Below are 18,189 nucleotides of genomic sequence, written 5' to 3'. Positions count from 1 at the left end.
CTGCCTGAGTGAAATAACGTCCACGTTATTTCACAGCCATTTACCACTACACTTAAGTAACTTATAAGTCACCTATATGTCTAACCTTTACCTGGTAAAGGTTGGGTGCTAAGTTGCTTAGTGTGTGGGCACCCTGGCACTAGCCAAGGTGCCCCCACATTGTTCAGGGCAAATTCCCCGGACTTTGTGAGTGTGGGGACACCATTACACGCGTGCACTATACATATGTCACGACATATGTATAGCATCACAATGGTAACTCCGAACATGGCCATGTAACATGTCTAAGATCATGGAATTATCACCCCAATGCCATTCTGGCATTGGGGAGACAATTCCATGATCGCCCGAGTCTCTAGTGCAGACCCGGGTACTGCCAAACTATCTTTCCCGGGGTTTCACTGCAGCTGCTGCTGCCAACCCCTCAGACAGGTTTCTGCCCTCCTGGGGTCCAGCCAGGCTTGGCCCAGGAAGGCAGAACAAAGGACATCCTCAGAGAGAGGGTGTTACACCCTCTCCCTTTGGAAAAAGGTGTTAGGGCTGGGGAGGAGCCTCCCCCAGCCTCTGGAAATGCTTTCATGGGCACAGATGGTGCCCATTTCTGCATAAGCCAGTCTACCCCGTTCAGGGATCCCCCAGCCCTGCTCTGGCGCGAAACTGGACAAAGGAAAGGGGAGTGACCACTCCCCTGACCTCCACCTCCCCTGGGAGGTGCCCAGAGCTCCTCCAGTGTGCTCCAGACCTCTGCCATCTTGGAAACAGAGGTGCTGCTGGCACACTGGACTGCTCTGAGTGGCCAGTGCCAGCAGGTGACGTCAGAAACTCCTTCTGATAGGCTCCTACAGGTTTTGCTAGCCTATCCTCTCTCCTAAGTAGCCAAACCTCCTTTTCTGGCTATTTAGGCTCTCTGCTTTGGGGAATTCTTCAGATAACGAATGCAAGAGCTCATCAGAGTTCCTCTGCATCTCTCTTCACCTTCTGCCAAGGAATCGACTGCTGGCTGCTCTGGAAGCCTGCAAAACTGCAACAAAGTAGCAAAGACGACTACTGCGACCTTGTAACGCTGATCCTGCCGCCTTCTCGACTGTTTTCCTGGTGGTGCATGCTGTGGGGGTAGTCTGCCTCCTCTCTGCACTAGAAGCTCCGAAGAAATCTCCCGTGGGTCGACGGAATCTTCCCCCTGCAACCGCAGGCACCAAAGAACTGCATCACCGGTCCTCTGGGTCTCCTCTCAGCACGACGAGCGAGGTCCCTTGAACTCAGCAACTCTGTCCAAGTGACTCCCACAGTCCAGTGACTCTTCAGTCCGAGTTTGGTGGAGGTAAGTCCTTGCCTCCCCACGCTAGACTGCATTGCTGGGTACCGCGTGATTTGCAGCTGCTCCGGCTCCTGTGCACTCTTCCAGGATTTCGTTTGTGCACAGCCAAGCCTGGGTCCCCGGAACTCTAACCTGCAGTGCACGACCTCCTCAGTTGTCCTCCGGCGTCGTGGGACCTTCCTTTGTGACTTCGGGTGAGCTCCGGTTCACTTCACTTCGTAGTGCCTGTTCCGGCACTTCTGCGGGTGCTGCTTGCTTCTGAGTGGGCTCTTTGTCTTGCTGGACGCCCCCTCTGTCTCCTCACGCAATTGGTGACATCCTGGTCCCTCCTGGGCCACAGCAGCATCCAAAAACCCTAACCGCGACCCTTGCAGCTAGCAAGGCTTGTTTGCGGTCTTTCTGCACGGAAACACCTCTGCAAGCTTCTGCACGACGTGGTACATCCATCCTCCAAAGGGGAAGTCTCCAGCCTTTGTCGTTCTTGCAGAATCCACAGCTTCTACCATCCGGTGGCAGCTTCTTTGCACCCACAGCTGGCATTTCCTGGGCATCTGCCCACTCCCGACATGATCGTGACTCTTGGACTTGGTCCCCTTGTTCCACAGGTACTCTCGTCAGGAAATCCATCGTTGTTGCGTTGCTGGTGTTGGTCTTCCTTGCAGAATTCCCCTATCACGACTTCTGTGCTCTTTGGGGAACTTTGGTGCACTTTGCACCCACTTTTTAGGGTCTTGGGGTGGGCTATTTTTCTAACCCTCACTGTTTTCTTAGTCCCAGCGACCCTCTACAAGGTCACATAGGTTTGGGTCCATTCGTGGTTCGCATTCCACTTCTAGAGTATATGGTTTGTGTTGCCCCTCTCCCTATGTGCCCCCATTGCATTCTATTGTGACTATACATTGTTTGCACTGTTTTCTATTGCTATTACTGCATATTTTGGTATTGTGTACATATATCTTGTGTATATTTGCTATCCTCATACTGAGGGTACTCACTGAGATACTTTTGGCATATTGTCATAAAAATAAAGTACCTTTATTTTTAGTATATCTGTGTATTGTGTTTTCTTATGATATTGTGCATATGACACTAGTGGTACTGTAGGAGCTTCACTCGTCTTCTAGTTCAGCCTAAGCTGCTCTGCTAAGCTACCATTTTCTATCAGCCTAAACTGCTAGACACCCCTATACACTAATAAGGGATACCCGTGCCTGGTGCAAGGTGTAAGTACCCCTTGGTACTCACTACAAGCCAGGCCAGCCTCCTACAACTGCGCACCTGGTTACTGAGGATAATACACTGCGCACGGGTTCACTTTTCTATGATACTTGTGTTGTTTGAGAGGGCCTTGTCCCTCCGGGTGAGCAGATTGTTTGGTGGTGTGATGATCCATGTTAGTGACGTTTCATACCTTGTTGTTTATATCCTATGGCTGGTGGATTTCAGAAATCCGCATCAAGCAGGTGCTTTCAGGCTGTAGTCGGTGTAAGAATCAATATATTTTTCAAGCTGTGCAGAAACCAGGAAGAGAACGCAGGCTTTTTTCCGCTGTTCCGTGTTCTCTACTGCGGTGATTTAGTTGCAAAAGTGGAAACCTACAGTGGAGACCTCGGGAATGGAAGAAACGGGAACACATTTGCAAAATAATTACAAAAAATTAACTTCATCCACATAGAAATTCTTGCAGCATATTAAATAAGCTGCACGATTTGGTTTTCCGACTGGATTTTGCCTAGGCCGTTCAAGATAAATCCCTCTCCTTACCGTTTGTGTAATCTCGTGGTCTTCTACAGCTCCCGTTTTGTCGATATTGTTCTGCCCAATGATGATTGGTCCTCGGCTACGTTCGTGATTTGTAGTATTTAAAAATCAAAAGAAGTAAACATTTCATAAAACAGAGAATCCAACGTTTAAACTGTGGTCTCCTGGAATAAAAGCATGCAATTTAGCCACCAAACTGCCTCTCCACTTATGCTCACACCCTAAAATAATCTGCTCTGGTAATAGCCATTGGGCTGCATCGACTCCTAAAGTGGCACTATGTCTCTGTAGTGTCCAGTTGCCATCGAACGCTGCCATGTTAAACATTTGCAGAAATTGGTTTCCAAATGAAAACCTACGTGTGTGCAAAACATTTCCAGCACAGTGGCAGCCTATGGAAAATGACCACGGAGCAGCCTCACTTGTGGAGAAGTTCTTAACGCCACCGTCTTAACCACCGTTCATAATGAAACAAAATGCTGAAACAAACGCCCCTCCTCATTACATAATGAGCGCGTCATTGGCACAGTTGAGCCCAGCACTTAGTCTGCCCCCAAGGCAGACACCGTTTATTTCTTTCACATGTACATATGCTGCTTTTTAGCACCACACAAACTGCAGCGTGTTCACTAAGAAGCATATTTATTTAGATGTTTTAGAAGGTGTTAAACATAGGTCAACACAAAACTACCGCCCCATACATTTTCGTTCATTCTCCTGTCCATTATTCTTCTGCCCGTTAGCGCTGGCGGCACCCGTGCTTTTCCTATGAGATATTTGGGCTGTGCCTATTTATTTGTTGAAAAAAAAAAGAAAGAAAGTGGGCAGCACCAGTGGTGAAAGAGGACAGTGTCAGTGGGGACATTTGGTGGCGTCATTGATAGAAGAGGGCACAGGCATCCTAGCAAAAGTTTTAATCCCCTGAAGTTATTTATTTGTTTATTTATTAACAAATGTTGTGGAACCATTTCTCTCTGATGAAGAGTCTAGGTTGTGTTCAGTGATGGCATGAGGTATGTTAGATGCTTGGATCACTGGTAAGTGTTATTTTGAATGTGCAGTTGTAGTAGTGTGTGTGCTAGTGAGTGGTATGTGGCTAACCTTGCTTGTTTTTATGTGCGTGGAAGGGGTATTTGTGGGTTGTAGGTGCGATTGGTGGATTATAAAATGGTGAGTTGTGTGAGATGCACATGATGCTGATGGATTGCCTGCACGGTATTGGTTCTGCATGGTAGGTGACATCAGCTGGTGATGGGGTGCAACTTCAGTCTTGAGTGCAGAGTATCCCTGTTAAGTTTTTTTCAGGGCTGAAATCTCAAGCAGGGCCTTGATTTGTCGAGGCTGCATTGACTGGCGGATGAGGTCAGCCAGTGAGTCCCTTCTCTGACGGTGTGTGACTCGCCATGTAGTCTACCAACCTTCCTGTCAATTGGTACTTCTCTAAGTTGCAGTGGGATGGCCTGCTCTTCTTACCTGAAAAGGACAGCCACTGATCTGTTTTCACTGTTATCTTTGCAAGTATCAACCCCCATTATGTGATGGAAGAAACCGTTAACTTGAAAACCTAAATGAGCAGGGTCTTTTAGTGTACCTATGTGCCTACTAAAGGGTTTACAAACGCTATTCGTCCTTTCCATTTAATATGCTTTTTCAGTAATATTGATATTGGTTGTTCATGGTGGGAATCTGAATGGAACATCCACAAAATTGGTGGGGATTTAAGGAAAGGAGCGTCCCAACAGAGAAAATATTTCCCCCATGGAAAAAAACAGCAAGTCAGTTGCACTTGATCGGGAATTTGTCACTATGAGCAATGATGAACATGTATGTTTGCTTATGTAAAAATGGAATTGATTAAATCCAGGAGTGTTCCTGGGAAAATTGTGACTGCCATTATAACACACAGTTTCCTTAGTCTTTAGGGAAGCTCCTAATGCTCACCTGTAACATGGCTGCTACGGAGCACATCCTAAATGCATGGAAAGACAAGCATATTTCATGAGTGATCCACTTTGACCTTTTCTAAGGTTCAAAACCTCAGATCACCAAGAGTTGATGGAAGAATCACAAAAGTGTCTATGGCGCCTTTATTTAGTAGCTAGCACAAGAAGGTGGTTTGACCCAGGTCATGTGGTTTTGAAAACAACTGTGTTTATGGTTTAAGGACCCTCCCATTCCCTCTCCTTCTTAGCTCATAGCTCAGACCTTTGACCAATGCAATCCATGGTTCTGTTCTCTGGTTCCCTTGTGAAAGAGTATGAGGTAAGACCAGTATATCCGGACCCATCTTAAGTTAATCTGGGTTGGATTTAATGTAAGGCGTACTTTTAAAGAAAATCAATCAGTCAGGATTTGAAAAGTGCATCAATGTCACCCTAGAGGTATCTGGGCGCTGTCTCTGTCGAAGAGCCAGGTCTGGTATCTCTTTCTGAAGTCTGCCAGGGAGGGGGGTTATACAGAGCTGGAAAGGAAGGTCATTCCAGGTCTTAGCAGCGATGTAGGAGAAGGAGCGGCTACCGCTATGGCTGAGCAGGATGCCAGGGTATGTTCGAGGGCAAAGGAAGAGGAGCGCAGGTATCTAGAGGGTTGGTGGAAGATCAGTCGATGGTTGAGGTAGGTAGGTCCTAGGTCATGGAGAGCTCTGTAGGCGTGCATGAGGATCTTGAACCGGCAACTCTCCTGGATGGGGAGCCAGTGAAGGCCTCTCAGGTAGGGGGGTCGATGTGGGTTCGTTTGGGGAGGTCCAGGATGAGTCTGGCTGAGATGAGAAAGAGACCACACTCAGCCATTTTTGTGGTAGAGTAGAGAATTGGTCAGGGTGGTCATTAGGGGTTTTCTATCTTTGTTCTTTATATTGTGCATTATACATCTGATAAGTAGAGCTGTGCCCCTTCTTTTGCTGGCTGCAGTTACAATTCCAGTCATTCCTTGCACTTTGCTCTTGCATGGTAATTGCATTTATATAGCGCTTCATACCCCTGATGAAACACTGACTTGCAGTAGAACACAAAGAAATCTACGCTGTGAGGGACTGCTTAGTTGTAAGAATGTTCAAGTGTAGTTTGACCTGTGCTGGAAGCATTTTGGTGTTGTGCGAGAGTGAGTGGATTAGTACTGTTACCTTGTTTTAGGCCTAAGATGGTGACAGAATTGGTTGGCTACCCGTGGGCGGAAAAGTACAGGACAAATGCTGAGTGCAGCAGATACTGGCCACTTGCATTGAGTTGATGTACTTGGCCACCAGTTACAATTCTTCGGCAACCTTACTTGTCTTATTATAGATCTGCTTCCAATACCGCTATTCTGGCCATCACTTTATTTACTCACCCACAGTCGTTTTTGATTGACCGATTTGGCAGTGAAATATTGAAATTAATGAGAGGCTACTGTTTACACTAGTTTTGATTTCTAAAAGTGTAGGCTTGCCTGTTAAGTTGTATTTGTATAGGTTACTTGTTCATAATGCTTGTTGTGTTTCTTTACAGACCATAAGCCGGGCATTTATGAATGGGAGCTCTGTGGAGCAAGTCATTGAATTTGGATTGGACTACCCTGAGGGAATGGCTGTGGACTGGATGGGCAAGAACCTGTACTGGACGGACACTGGAACCAATCGCATCGAAGTTGCTCACCTTGACGGGCAGTACAGGCAGGTTCTAGTTTGGAAGGATCTGGATAATCCCAGGTCTTTGGCATTAGATCCTGCAAAAGGGTAAGGAATCCTCCCATTTTGAGAAATCCCATTGTGCAGCCTGCATATTTACACTCATTTTGGTGCCGGGTCAGAGGGGGGCGGGGAAATAGTGAACATGCTGTTTAATTTCAGGATATTATTACTTGGCATTTGTATCATGTGCATTATGTTTGACCACATTGCAAGACTCAAAACTCGTCCATAGCTGTTACCTTTTTTTTTTCCCCCTCAAGAGGTTCATCATTTCATTGGCAATTTTTATTTTTTGTGGCATAAATGTTTTATTATAATAACGCCTCCTACAGTCGTTCATTCTGAGTTCGACAATAGAATGAGGTTAGAAGCAGAATGTGTGTGCAAATTTTCAATGAGAGCTGAGAGAGGGCAGCGCTGGTCTTGAACGGTACCACATACTTGACGGATTACTGTACATCATGTATTATCTGAGCCAAAGAGACCCAGTCGTCCTCTGGAATAGCCAGCACTGTCTCTCTGGCCCTGTCCCAAAGGGCAGAGCATGTTTGCCATAGGCATTCATTCTTGTTTGTTTTCTATCAGAAGGATTGTTTAGAAATGAGTTAGGGTTTACCTCCGAAATAGGGTGCTTGGTGAAGAAGTTCGGGTTAGCAGGCAGTGGTCTATGATGCAGAGCTACCTGCCAGCTAGCAAGCAGGCAAGAACGTGGTTTCGACAAGAAGCCTTCAGGGTATGATCATTAAATGGAATCAAAAGTCAGATGTTGCTGGCCCAGGCTGTAGAATTTCCATCAGAATTAGTATTTGGCTGACCTCTGAACCACTACTGCAATGAGTCACACTGTCTGCCATTGATGGCCAGCGAGACAAGTTAGCTCCTTTACAGGGAGAATATCAAGGCCACTGGCCTTTTGTCAGTCAAAGTATACGGCACCAGCAGTGTAATAAGTGGGGTAGCAAGCCATCCTCCACATCATCATCATCATCACTGTCTTGGAGTGCAGCCTGCTCTGGCACAGGATCTGAATCGTAGCAACAGAGATAATGGAGCATATGTAGGTAGGTGCAATACTATAGAGGCAAAGGGTTAGAGTCAGGATACATGACAATGGGTTGCGCCTTTGTAACCTAATAGTGCAGTATTGGTTGGACTCCAGCCCACAATGGTTTAAGATCCTACATCGGTACTAAATCCTCCTCCTGTGCCGAAGCCTGTCGTTTTTGGTCGGGACATCATTCCCTAGCACACTATAAAACATTTTTTTAGAAGTTGTCAGAAGACAGTCGTGGGAAACTGAGCTCTGGATATTCGTCGGAGGACACAAAAAAAAAAAGAACTAATGTCAGCACGCAGGTGTGTGGCACTTATATGTAGCTCCGCTCTCTTACTTCTGTAGCTGTGTGGAGTCATTGGAGAGCCACTCAACGCCACCTAGAGGAGCGCAGGAGCCCTGCTTAAAATATCTGTTTTTAATTTTTGTTTACATGTCTGTGTATTAACCTTTCCAAAGTGCAAGAAGTTACAAACAAAATTTCACAACTAATTTGTTTTTTGTTTTTTACTTAATGGTATTAAAAAGAAGGAACATAAGCAATTGCACTTCTGTACTAAGTCACTATAAGTGTTTTACTTTGTCAGATTTTTGAGACCCTCGACCCTGGTTCAGCAAAATATTTTATGGGTTGGACAGCTTATGTGGAAGTGACCATCTGTGAAAGTCCAAAGGAGCTGGCAGCGATATCGTGTTGGGTTATTTGTAAAGAGTAAACACCCCACAAGGCCAACACTACTAATGAGCACTTTTTATGCTATGGACCTTTCACATGCTTCAGAATACTGGCTACAGTGTTCTGCACCCACTGTTCACAAAGCCGAAGGCAGGGAACTTTTCCTATACCCTGCGTAGAGGATCCAACGACATTAACGTTTAGTTATTTTATAATCAGTGAATAAAAAAACGTGCAGTGTTGCATACAAGAAATACGTGGCTAAAACCAATATTGGCTTGATTAATCTTAATGATATCACAGCCCAGAAAGAGGCCATTTGTGTCTAAATTTAGTAATGGGGACATATTCAGGCCTAAGGCTTACATTCCTTGAATGAGATCCCTGTATACAAATACTGCTTTGTTAGCTTACAGCTCCAGACAATTATTCAGCCTCCAGTGGCCTATAAATTATAGACCATTACAGAACAGCAGACCATTGGCGTGGTTGGAGTGATCACTCTCTAGATTCTCATGTATATTTGTAAGTGCACATCAGATTCTTGAATGAGAATGAAGCTTGCGGTGCAAGTAGACAGTGAACATTGTCAAGCGTGATAGATTCCTATTTCTGGAGGGGCACATATTATATTACTAAAAACATGGGCATTCTGTTTTCTCATTGTTTTGCTACACTACTGTGAGGAAATGCCTACTTTTGCCTGATCATCCCCAAAGCTTTGAACTGATGCTGCTAGGATGTCGACTCTGCACTGAGGCCTGCTAACAAGACGTCGATGCCAGTGCTCTACCCAGGTCTTAATTTAAATTGCCTCTCATGGCTACAGCTATTATTGCACCACCATGAGGGTAACAAAATAAAGCATGTCCCCCAGCCTGCCACTGTAGACTAGTTGAGCAGTTTTAAAACTACTAGCTTGACTTTGACATTTAAACTAATGATAAAAGTCCAGACCTCCCTTTTCAATATACATTTCACCCCTAAGGTAGGCCCGTCAAGCCCTGAGGGCAGGGTGCTGCATATTAAAATATCCTAACAGTAAAAAACCCAAATTATAGTTTCTACTGTGGAAAGGCTAGTACCTCCATTGGCAAGTACAGGATTACACATTGACAACTCAGCTCTGCTAACTCCTGAATGGGACTACCAAAGTTGGTACTTCAGGGGATCAAGAAAATAGTTGCATTAAACCCGTCTTAATGCCCAAGTCAAATTTAATGTAACTTTTGAGTTAAAAGCAACTTTAGAAAGTTGCTACTCTGTTGCCAAGTTTCTAATGGCCATTTGCAGATACTAGCTACAAGGAGGGATGTGAGAGAGGAAAGGGCACAATAAAGACTTGCCATTGGAAGAGGTTTGCCTCTTCCTTGCAGGAAGCCACACAGGGTAAGAGCCTAAAAGGTGAGCTTCAAAGGAGAAGCCGCCTTTGAAGGGCAAATGGTGGACACAAACAGGAGGGGCTGCTCTTTTTTTTTTTTTTTGGTAGGTAGGTTGGCATTGGGAACACAGAGTGAAAAACAGTTGCTTGACAGTTTTACCATGGGTGTGTAGCTCTCTGGTAGCCATGCCTCTAGGGCGGGCTACCAGGCTCCACATACACAGAAGGGTTCCTCCAGTTTGGCAGTGGGCAGAATATTGAACTGTGGAATAGTTAGATGCCACAGATTGCAGAAGTCATCACCAGGCATGAGGGGACTTCATAGCCCATTGGCTAATAGTCACTGCATCCCGAGGACAAGTTGTGGGCATAAAAGTGCCACCCCTGGCACTCAGACTGCAGATCGTGCCTTCACTGGTGATAGTACCAAAGGACTGCCCTGCTGATCTCTGGACCTGGCAAAGAGAGACAGCAAACTGCTCGTTTGCCACTACCTGCTGAAGCGCAGCCCAGGAGCCCGAACCATGACACTCAAAAAGTAGCACATAAGTATGTTGAACAAGAGAGTGTTGTGAAAGTGCAGTTTGGTCGCCCAAGGTGGACACTAGCTGCAGTTTAAGAAAACCACTAATTTTGCTGACACCAGTAGCAACCAGTTTTTGGTTTGGATTCTACCTGGGCTTCGAGGGACATCGACCAATGTCCCATCACCATGCTCGTGGATCGAGGGATGGTCCCAGAGCATCCTATATGCTTTGCTTCAGGACCACTCTATTGATGTCTAGGGAGTTTGCCCATTGAGCCTCAAACTGGACTGGAGACTGCTTTGACTGCAAGGTAGCTAGCCTGCTAAGCCTTATTGACTACTATTACTTGTTACCTGCCGGAGTTAGTTGCCCAGAGAGGACTAGATTACCCAAACAGAGCCTTTGATTGCATTTTCTAGAGTAACTGCTAACTGTGGTAGTTGCCAATGTGTGTTTGTGCTTTGAGTGAAAAGCGGTGTTTTAGGATTTGTTTACAAATTTATAGCTCTGGAAATCTCTGATGGATTTTTGTTTCTGATGGTATCTAAAAAAAATCATAAAAATGACATCTATTTTTATAAGTTGGTGTTAGATTTCTTTTGTGTCGCGTTTCTTTCTTATTCAGTTTCTTTGGTACTTCTAAATGCTTTGCAACTGTTCCTTTGGTAAAGCTGCTTGAAGCCACCACTACCCAGGGTTGAGCTAAGATTTTACAAATGAGCCTGATCGGACCCAAGACAGGCTTAGAAGTTTATTACACAGTATGTTTCTCAACCACTCCAAATAACGAATTGCATTTCCTTACAAATACTGTTGATGAATGGCACACATAAAGTTTTGCCTCTTGCATGCAGTAGCATATTGATTGACATTCATTTAATCAGTCCTACCTATTTAATGTATACTGATTGTCTAGGTCATATGTGCCCCGGCAGATGGCTTTGTGCGCTCAACGTTTACAAATATGCTATTATGGAGGTTGAGTTTTTAATCCTAGCAAGGCAGACTCATCTTTGAGAAAGCACTCAAGATATTTGTGATGCAAGTGAATTCCCACATTACGCGTGAAAGGAAAGGACTTCCATGGAGAGGTGAGCTATGTTCCCAGACTCCCCAGAGGATACGCATCAGAACAGATGCTGGCACCTGTGAGGGCACAGAGGTGGACAGCTGGAATCAACAAGACCCTCTGCACAGGGCAAAGGGTATCTTGGTCGGTTACAGGAAACTGGGATGAGGAGTGTCTGGTGTCTGACAGATGGTGAATGGTCTGAAGAAGGTCGATCCAAGACCTATAAACTGGTTACCATTGTACTTGAGAGCAGTGCATAATTTAGAAAAGAATGATTGCTGGTGCCCAGGGCTCTGCTAAGAGAAGAATACCAAGGCTGGGTAGCCTTGAATCCACATCATGCCTCTTTAGCCCACTACCAGACCCTCCTGTCCCTTTATCTCACTCTTGCAGGTTCCTGCTCTTATGACGGTTTTCCTGTCTATTTTCCTCGTCTTTCCACGTGACTTGTTTTCTGTCTCTTAGTCTTGGTAAATGTTGGATGCAGAAAAATGAGTGCCAATCCCCCAAAATAAGTGCTGGTGGCCTCCACATGTGTGCCCACTACCCAAAACCTATTTTTGCAGTGTGAATCTTTTCTGGATTCGCATGCTGTTTTATTATTCTGTCATCTAGTAGCTGGGACCGGAATTATCCAACTTTTTAGTCCTTACTTTGTTTTTTGTTTTTGTTGGGTTTGCAGTGATTTGATATGGTGTCACATGTACATCAACTAACTTCAGTAGCCTGCAATCTTGAGTTTCTCTTAAAGCTTCAGTTTCCTTGTGAATGTCTACATGTGTGAAAATCAAAATTCATTTTAAAAAGTAACATTATTTGTTAGAGCACTTAGAAACAGCAGAAGTGTTGTAATGACTGCTATAAAAAATGCCTTTTATGTATTTGTCACTCGTTAACCCTAACTTTACCCTCTCTGGGAGCATCTCAAGTACAATTTCTGTTTTGAGTGGCCCGCCAAAATTCTCACCTTCAACTTTGTTCAGTACCAGCTAATATAGATTACTTTAAAGTTTCATGATAAACAAGGTAACGTCAGGATAACATCAGTTACAAGCCAGGACTAGAAAATGTATCATCTAGAACACAAGGTTGCCATCTCACAGTTAGGTGCTAATGGTGTGAATGATTGACGTCCAGAAAATAGCTTCTTACTAATTCCATCAGAAAGATGCTTCTTCTGTAATTGGAGTTAACTAGACGTTGAGGTATAATTTTGTTTTCTGTGTACTATAGTATTGTTTGTGACTTTTTCTTTGTGTTGAAGGTATATGGAATTGTGTAACTAAGATGGCATCGAAGCATTGCTATTATTGAATCCTGGCTTTTCTCTTAGTAAGCATCTCCTCTTTTCATTACAGGTACATGTACTGGACGGAGTGGGGTGGTAAACCCAGGATCGTTCGTGCCTTCATGGATGGAACAAGCAGTATCACACTGGTGGACAAAGTGGGACGTGCAAATGATCTGACCATCGACTATGCCGACCAAAGGCTGTATTGGACCGACTTGGACACAAATATGATTGAGTCATCAAACATGCTAGGTAAAGTGCTTCTTCCGCCATTAGAGATTGTGTGGGCAGGGAAGAGTGTCTACTCCAACCTTTTCTGTTTTAATAGCTGCTTAAGTTAAATGGAAATCATACCTAGTTATTAAATTGCTAGTGTGCTAACAGGGACCACATCAGTCAAAATTACATTAGTGACTGTCCCATGCAGAATTAACTGATGTGAGCACCTCGGTGTATCAGGCGGGGTTGCCAGCAGCAATGTAAAGACGTTTTTATAATTTATCAACATCTACATGGTTAATACAGAACGGCCATAGCTGCAGTGCCTCCGGCTCAGAAGTAATAATACTAGTAATAAGTGTCCCCAGCACTCATGATTTATTGCTAAAAAATACCTGTATGCAGTGCTTTAAATGGGCAGCTCCTGTCTGTTACTGAGTACCTGCACTTTTTTTTAATTTGAAAGGGAGAGTACCTGCACTTTTCAGCACTCCTGCAATATATTTAAGGGAGAGTACCAGCACGTCTCAGGAGGAAACAGGTACTCTAAATAGTGAGTACCTGCACTTCTACATTTCCATTTAAAGCACTGCCTATACGGATACAGACATAGAGGCTTATCCAGCTAGACCTTCACCACCTGAGAGCACAACTTCTTTTCAAGAACTAACGGGCGGCCAGCAACTTACCATTAGGTGCCTCCTCATAAGGATCCTATAGAGGATGATTTCCTCTTTGCAACACTAACTGCCTTACACAAGGCAGCTCAATATCGCCCTATGCTTAAGGGAATGTTAAGGCATGCGGACAACATATTTCAAGACCCGGCTAGTGCTTGGGTTATTACTCCTAGAGTGGAGAAGAAATGCAAGGCCACACCTTCAGACCCTATCTACACCAGGAGCCAGATTCCAGCAGACTCCTAAGTAGTGACTAATGGTAGGAAGACAGTTAACTCCCAAACTGCCCAAGATGCTCCACCTCCTGATAAGGAGAGTAATTTAATTGACGCCTCAGGGAAGTATGTTGCTGCTCGAGCAGCAAATCGCTGGTGTATTGCCAACACGCAGGGACTCCTGGTAAGGTACGATGGAGCCCACTGGAACAAGATGGAGCAGTTACTCCAATACCTCCCAGAGGAACATAGGAAAAGGCGGCAAGAAATTATTAATGAAGGACAACGCATTCCTAATAGCGCTAGACGATATGCCTTAGATTCGTCTAGTACCGCAGCCAGGGGTATCAATACTAGTGTCCTTTGCTGACATGCGTGGCTGCGCATTTCTGGCTTCAAACAAGAGGTACAACAAGCATTTCTAAATGTGCCTTTTTGACAAGGAACATCTCTTTGGCCCACAAGTCGACTAGGCCTTCGAGAAAATGAAGGACTAATAGGTAGCAAAATCCATGGGGGGCGCTCTAGCTTCCCTGCTCTTGCAGTGCAGGCTGCAAAACAAACCAGTCTCCAAACCTCCTTCAGCTGAAACTTCCTCATCCTACAGTAAGAGTCAGCCACATACATCCTCACACAGGGGATTCTACAAAGGATTATACAGAGGAAATAATTCAAGAGGGAGAGGAAAAACAAACTTCCCTCAAGCCTCTGCCACTGGCTCTAAATAGTGACTCACTCCGGCGACCCTCTGAATACCAGACACCCATAGGCGCCTTCAATTCTTTCTCCAAAATTGGCAACACATCACAACAGATCAACGGATGTTGAATATTATCCAATATGGTTATTTGTCTGGAGCTCCGTTCCACACCCCCATATATCCCATCTCGCACTCACAAACTCTCACAGGATCACATCACTCTCCCCAAGCAGGAAGTTCAATCTCTACTTTCAAAGGGAACAATAAAGCACAAAGCACAGGGGTGCATTCCTTTTACTTTCTCAACCCCAAGAAAGATTGCTCACTAAGACCCATTCTGGATCTTAGACCCCTAAACCATTACATCATATCAGAACATTTTCATATGGTCACCCTCCAAGATGTGCCACCCTTGCTACAATAGGGTGATTTTCTATCAGCAAGAGATTTAAAAGACACTTATTCCAAGATGTGCCACCCTTGCTACAACAGGGCGATTTTCTATCAGCAAGAGATTTAAGACACCTATTTCCATATTCCTATTCACCCAGCTCATTACAAAGATCTCAGATTTAACATGGAAGGGAAGCACTATCAATTCAAAGTGCTCCCATTCAGGGTCACCACAGCACCAAGTGTGTTCACAAAATGTCTAGCGGTGGTAGCAACTCACCTCTGCAGACAGAAGATTCATGTGTACCCGTACCCAGACAACTGGCTTACCAAAGCCAGCTCTCTCAATCAATGTCTCAGCCATATTCAAACTACAATAGACTTGCTTCACCAGTTAGGGTTCACAATCAATTTTCAAAAGTCGCATCTCACTCAACTTCAGGTACAGCCTTACGTTGGGGCTGTAATCAGTACTCAGCTAGACATAGCCTACCCAAATGCACAAAGAGTGCAAAACTTTTGGAGACAACTTTTTCACTTCTGACCCAACAAATAAGTAACAGTGAAATTAATCATGAAACTTCTGGGAATGATGGCTTCTTGCATTGCAGTAGTGCCACATTCACGCCTTCACATGCACCCCTTGCAGGAATGTCTATCATTCCAATGGTCTCAGGCACATGGTCACTTTGAGGGTCTAGTGTTGGTAGACGACTGCACCTTTCGCTCTCTGCCATGGTGGAACAAAACCAACCATTTGAAAGAGTGGCCATTTCTGGACCCTGTTCCACAAGTAAGTCTGACAACTGACCCTTCCCAGTCAGGATGTGGTGCTCATCTCAAAGACCTCATAATACAGGGTCTTTTGGGATCACACACGCAGACTTTTGTTCATCAACTATCTGGAGCTGCTAGCTGTTCATCTAGCACTCAAAGCTTTTGTGATGCATCTCATCAACAAAGTAGCCCTCATTCACACAGACATGACAGCCATGTTCTATCTGTAAAGACTGGCGGGGGGAACATTCATTAAGGTTGTTTCGCCTTGTACAGACAATTTGTCATTGGGCGAATCGCCACATTTATCTGTCAGCGGAACACCTCCCAGGATCGCACAACAATTTTGCCGACCTCATTCGCAGGATGTGGCAAAAAGTCCATGAGTGTGGAATTCCACCCCAGAGTCCTTCAACCCTACTTTCAAAAGTGGGGATTCCCAGGCATAGATCTGTTCGCAATAAAGGAAAACGCAACATGCCCGAACATTGCCTCCAGGTTGCCACACCCTCAGCCCCAGGGCAATGCCCTATGGGTCAACTGTCAGGAATATTTGTCTATGTATATGGTTTGGTAACACAAACAAACTTTTCTCACACTAATTCTAGCAGCACCCACCTGGGCATGGTAACCATGGGTTACTACCCTGCTAGATAGATCAGTGGCGCCACACGAGAAGATTCCGCTCAACCCGGACCTTCTCACTCACAACCAAGATCAGATCAGGCACCCAAATCCCAAGGAGCTGAATCTTGCAATTTGTCTTAGAATTTGGGTATTTAAATCTATCTCAAGAATGTATGGACATTCTCAAAGAAGCACATAGAACTACCACTAGCGCATATTAAACAGCAAAGTGGAAATGCTCTGTTCACCATAGCATTTCTAAAAACTGGTACCCTTTCCAAGTGTCGGTACAAAATATTATTTTGTATCTTTTCCATTTGCAATAAGCAAACTTGGCCTATACCTCTAAAAGGTTACATTTAGCAGCCATTGCTGCTTATCTCCAGAACAGACAATGGTATTTTCTTTTCAAGATCCCTGTTTTTATGGAAGGGCTTCAAAGGGTTTTACCACCAAGATTACCTCCAGTGCCTTCTTGGAAACTTAATATGGTACTCACTAGACTTGGGGACCACCTTTTGATCTGCAGCATTCATGCCCTTTACAATTTCTTTTGTGGAAGGTGTCCTTTTTAGTTGCAATCACTTCCTTAGGACGTGTAAGTGAGCTTCAGGCATTAACTTTGCCAGATCCCTTTTTCCAGATACATAAAGTTAAAATGGTTCTTATCACCAACCCAGAATTTCTAACAAAAGTAGTATCTCAGTGTCATCTCAACCAAACTATTAAGTTGCAGTTGTTTTCCCACAACCTGATTCGGTTGCTGAAATAGCCCTCCACACTAGACCTGGAGAGTGTTTATGTTCTAGATTGATAGAACTAAAACCTTAAAGAAGACAAACAACTTTTGTTGCTTTTTCTCCACCATATAAAAGTAACCTTATTACTGAATCCAGTATAATGAGAAGGATTGTGAAATTTATCCAAACTTGTTATGCAAAAGCCAAGCGGTACCTGTTACCCCAGAGCACACTCAATATGCAAAAAAGGTGCATCTATGGTAATTCTAGGTAACATACCCATAGCTGATATTTGTAGGGCAGCTACATGGTCAAAACCACTCACACTTTCACTAAAGACTATTGTGTGGATGTTGTAGCACACCACCAAGCCAATGTAGGTCAGGCAGTGCTACGTACTCTTTTTTTTTTCTTTTTTTTTTTTTTTTTTTCTCAAAAGTACTGTAACACCCACAAGTTAGCTACCGTTTCTCTGGAGGCACTGCTGTACAGTCTGTGCAAAGCATGTGTATCTACAGCCACACATGCTGTCAAACAGATACTTACTGGGTAAGCAACATTTTCCTTTGGTTGCAAAGGATTTGCAGGTGAGCAAGCAGCCCACCCGCTTTTGCCTCAATCACCAGTTCTTGTTCAGACCTTTTAGTATCCGGTTTGATAAAAAATAATCTGCTAGACAATGGCACAGTGTCTGTGTTTGCCTCATACACCACGCTGGAAGCCAGGTCTGTTTCTTTGTGTACAATCAGCCCATTGTTATACTTTTCTCCGTTACCAACCTTCGTTTATGAAAAACGCCGAACTCCGCCTCTTGTCTTAAAGAATAGGGCTCAGTGTCCAACCTGTGAAGCTAGCAGGCAGCTGTTCTCCACCCTGGCACTGCTGGGACCATTGACACTTCCTGTCCAGCCACAAAAGAGACAGGACACATCGTTTCTCAGTGCTTTGGCCATTGAGCTTTTCTTTGCAAGATATAGGCATTTTTTCTTTTAATTTCTAACTTTGTAATTTGTGTTAAATATGTATATGTTGTAGTCAGGGTAGAATATGTTGCTTGTTTATTTTGTAGTCCGTCGATAAAGATGTGCAAA

At 44.4% G+C, this 18,189-nt stretch overlaps 1 protein-coding gene across 1 annotated transcript in view; it reads left to right on the top strand.

Moving 5' to 3' along the window:
• The window catches only part of LRP5 (LDL receptor related protein 5), a 397,037-nt gene that overhangs the window by 268,068 nt on the left and 110,780 nt on the right, over nt 1-18,189 (top strand). Inside the window, exons 10-11 of the mRNA XM_069223040.1 lie at nt 6,565-6,791; nt 12,815-12,999. Coding sequence (XP_069079141.1) covers nt 6,565-6,791; nt 12,815-12,999 — 412 coding nt within the window. The remainder of the gene's footprint in view (nt 1-6,564; nt 6,792-12,814; nt 13,000-18,189) is intronic.

Source organism: Pleurodeles waltl, chromosome 3_1 (assembly GCF_031143425.1).
Source record: "Pleurodeles waltl isolate 20211129_DDA chromosome 3_1, aPleWal1.hap1.20221129, whole genome shotgun sequence".
In the NCBI taxonomy this organism is placed as follows: Eukaryota; Metazoa; Chordata; class Amphibia; order Caudata; family Salamandridae; genus Pleurodeles; species Pleurodeles waltl.
This window is presented reverse-complemented; position numbering and strand designations above follow the sequence as displayed.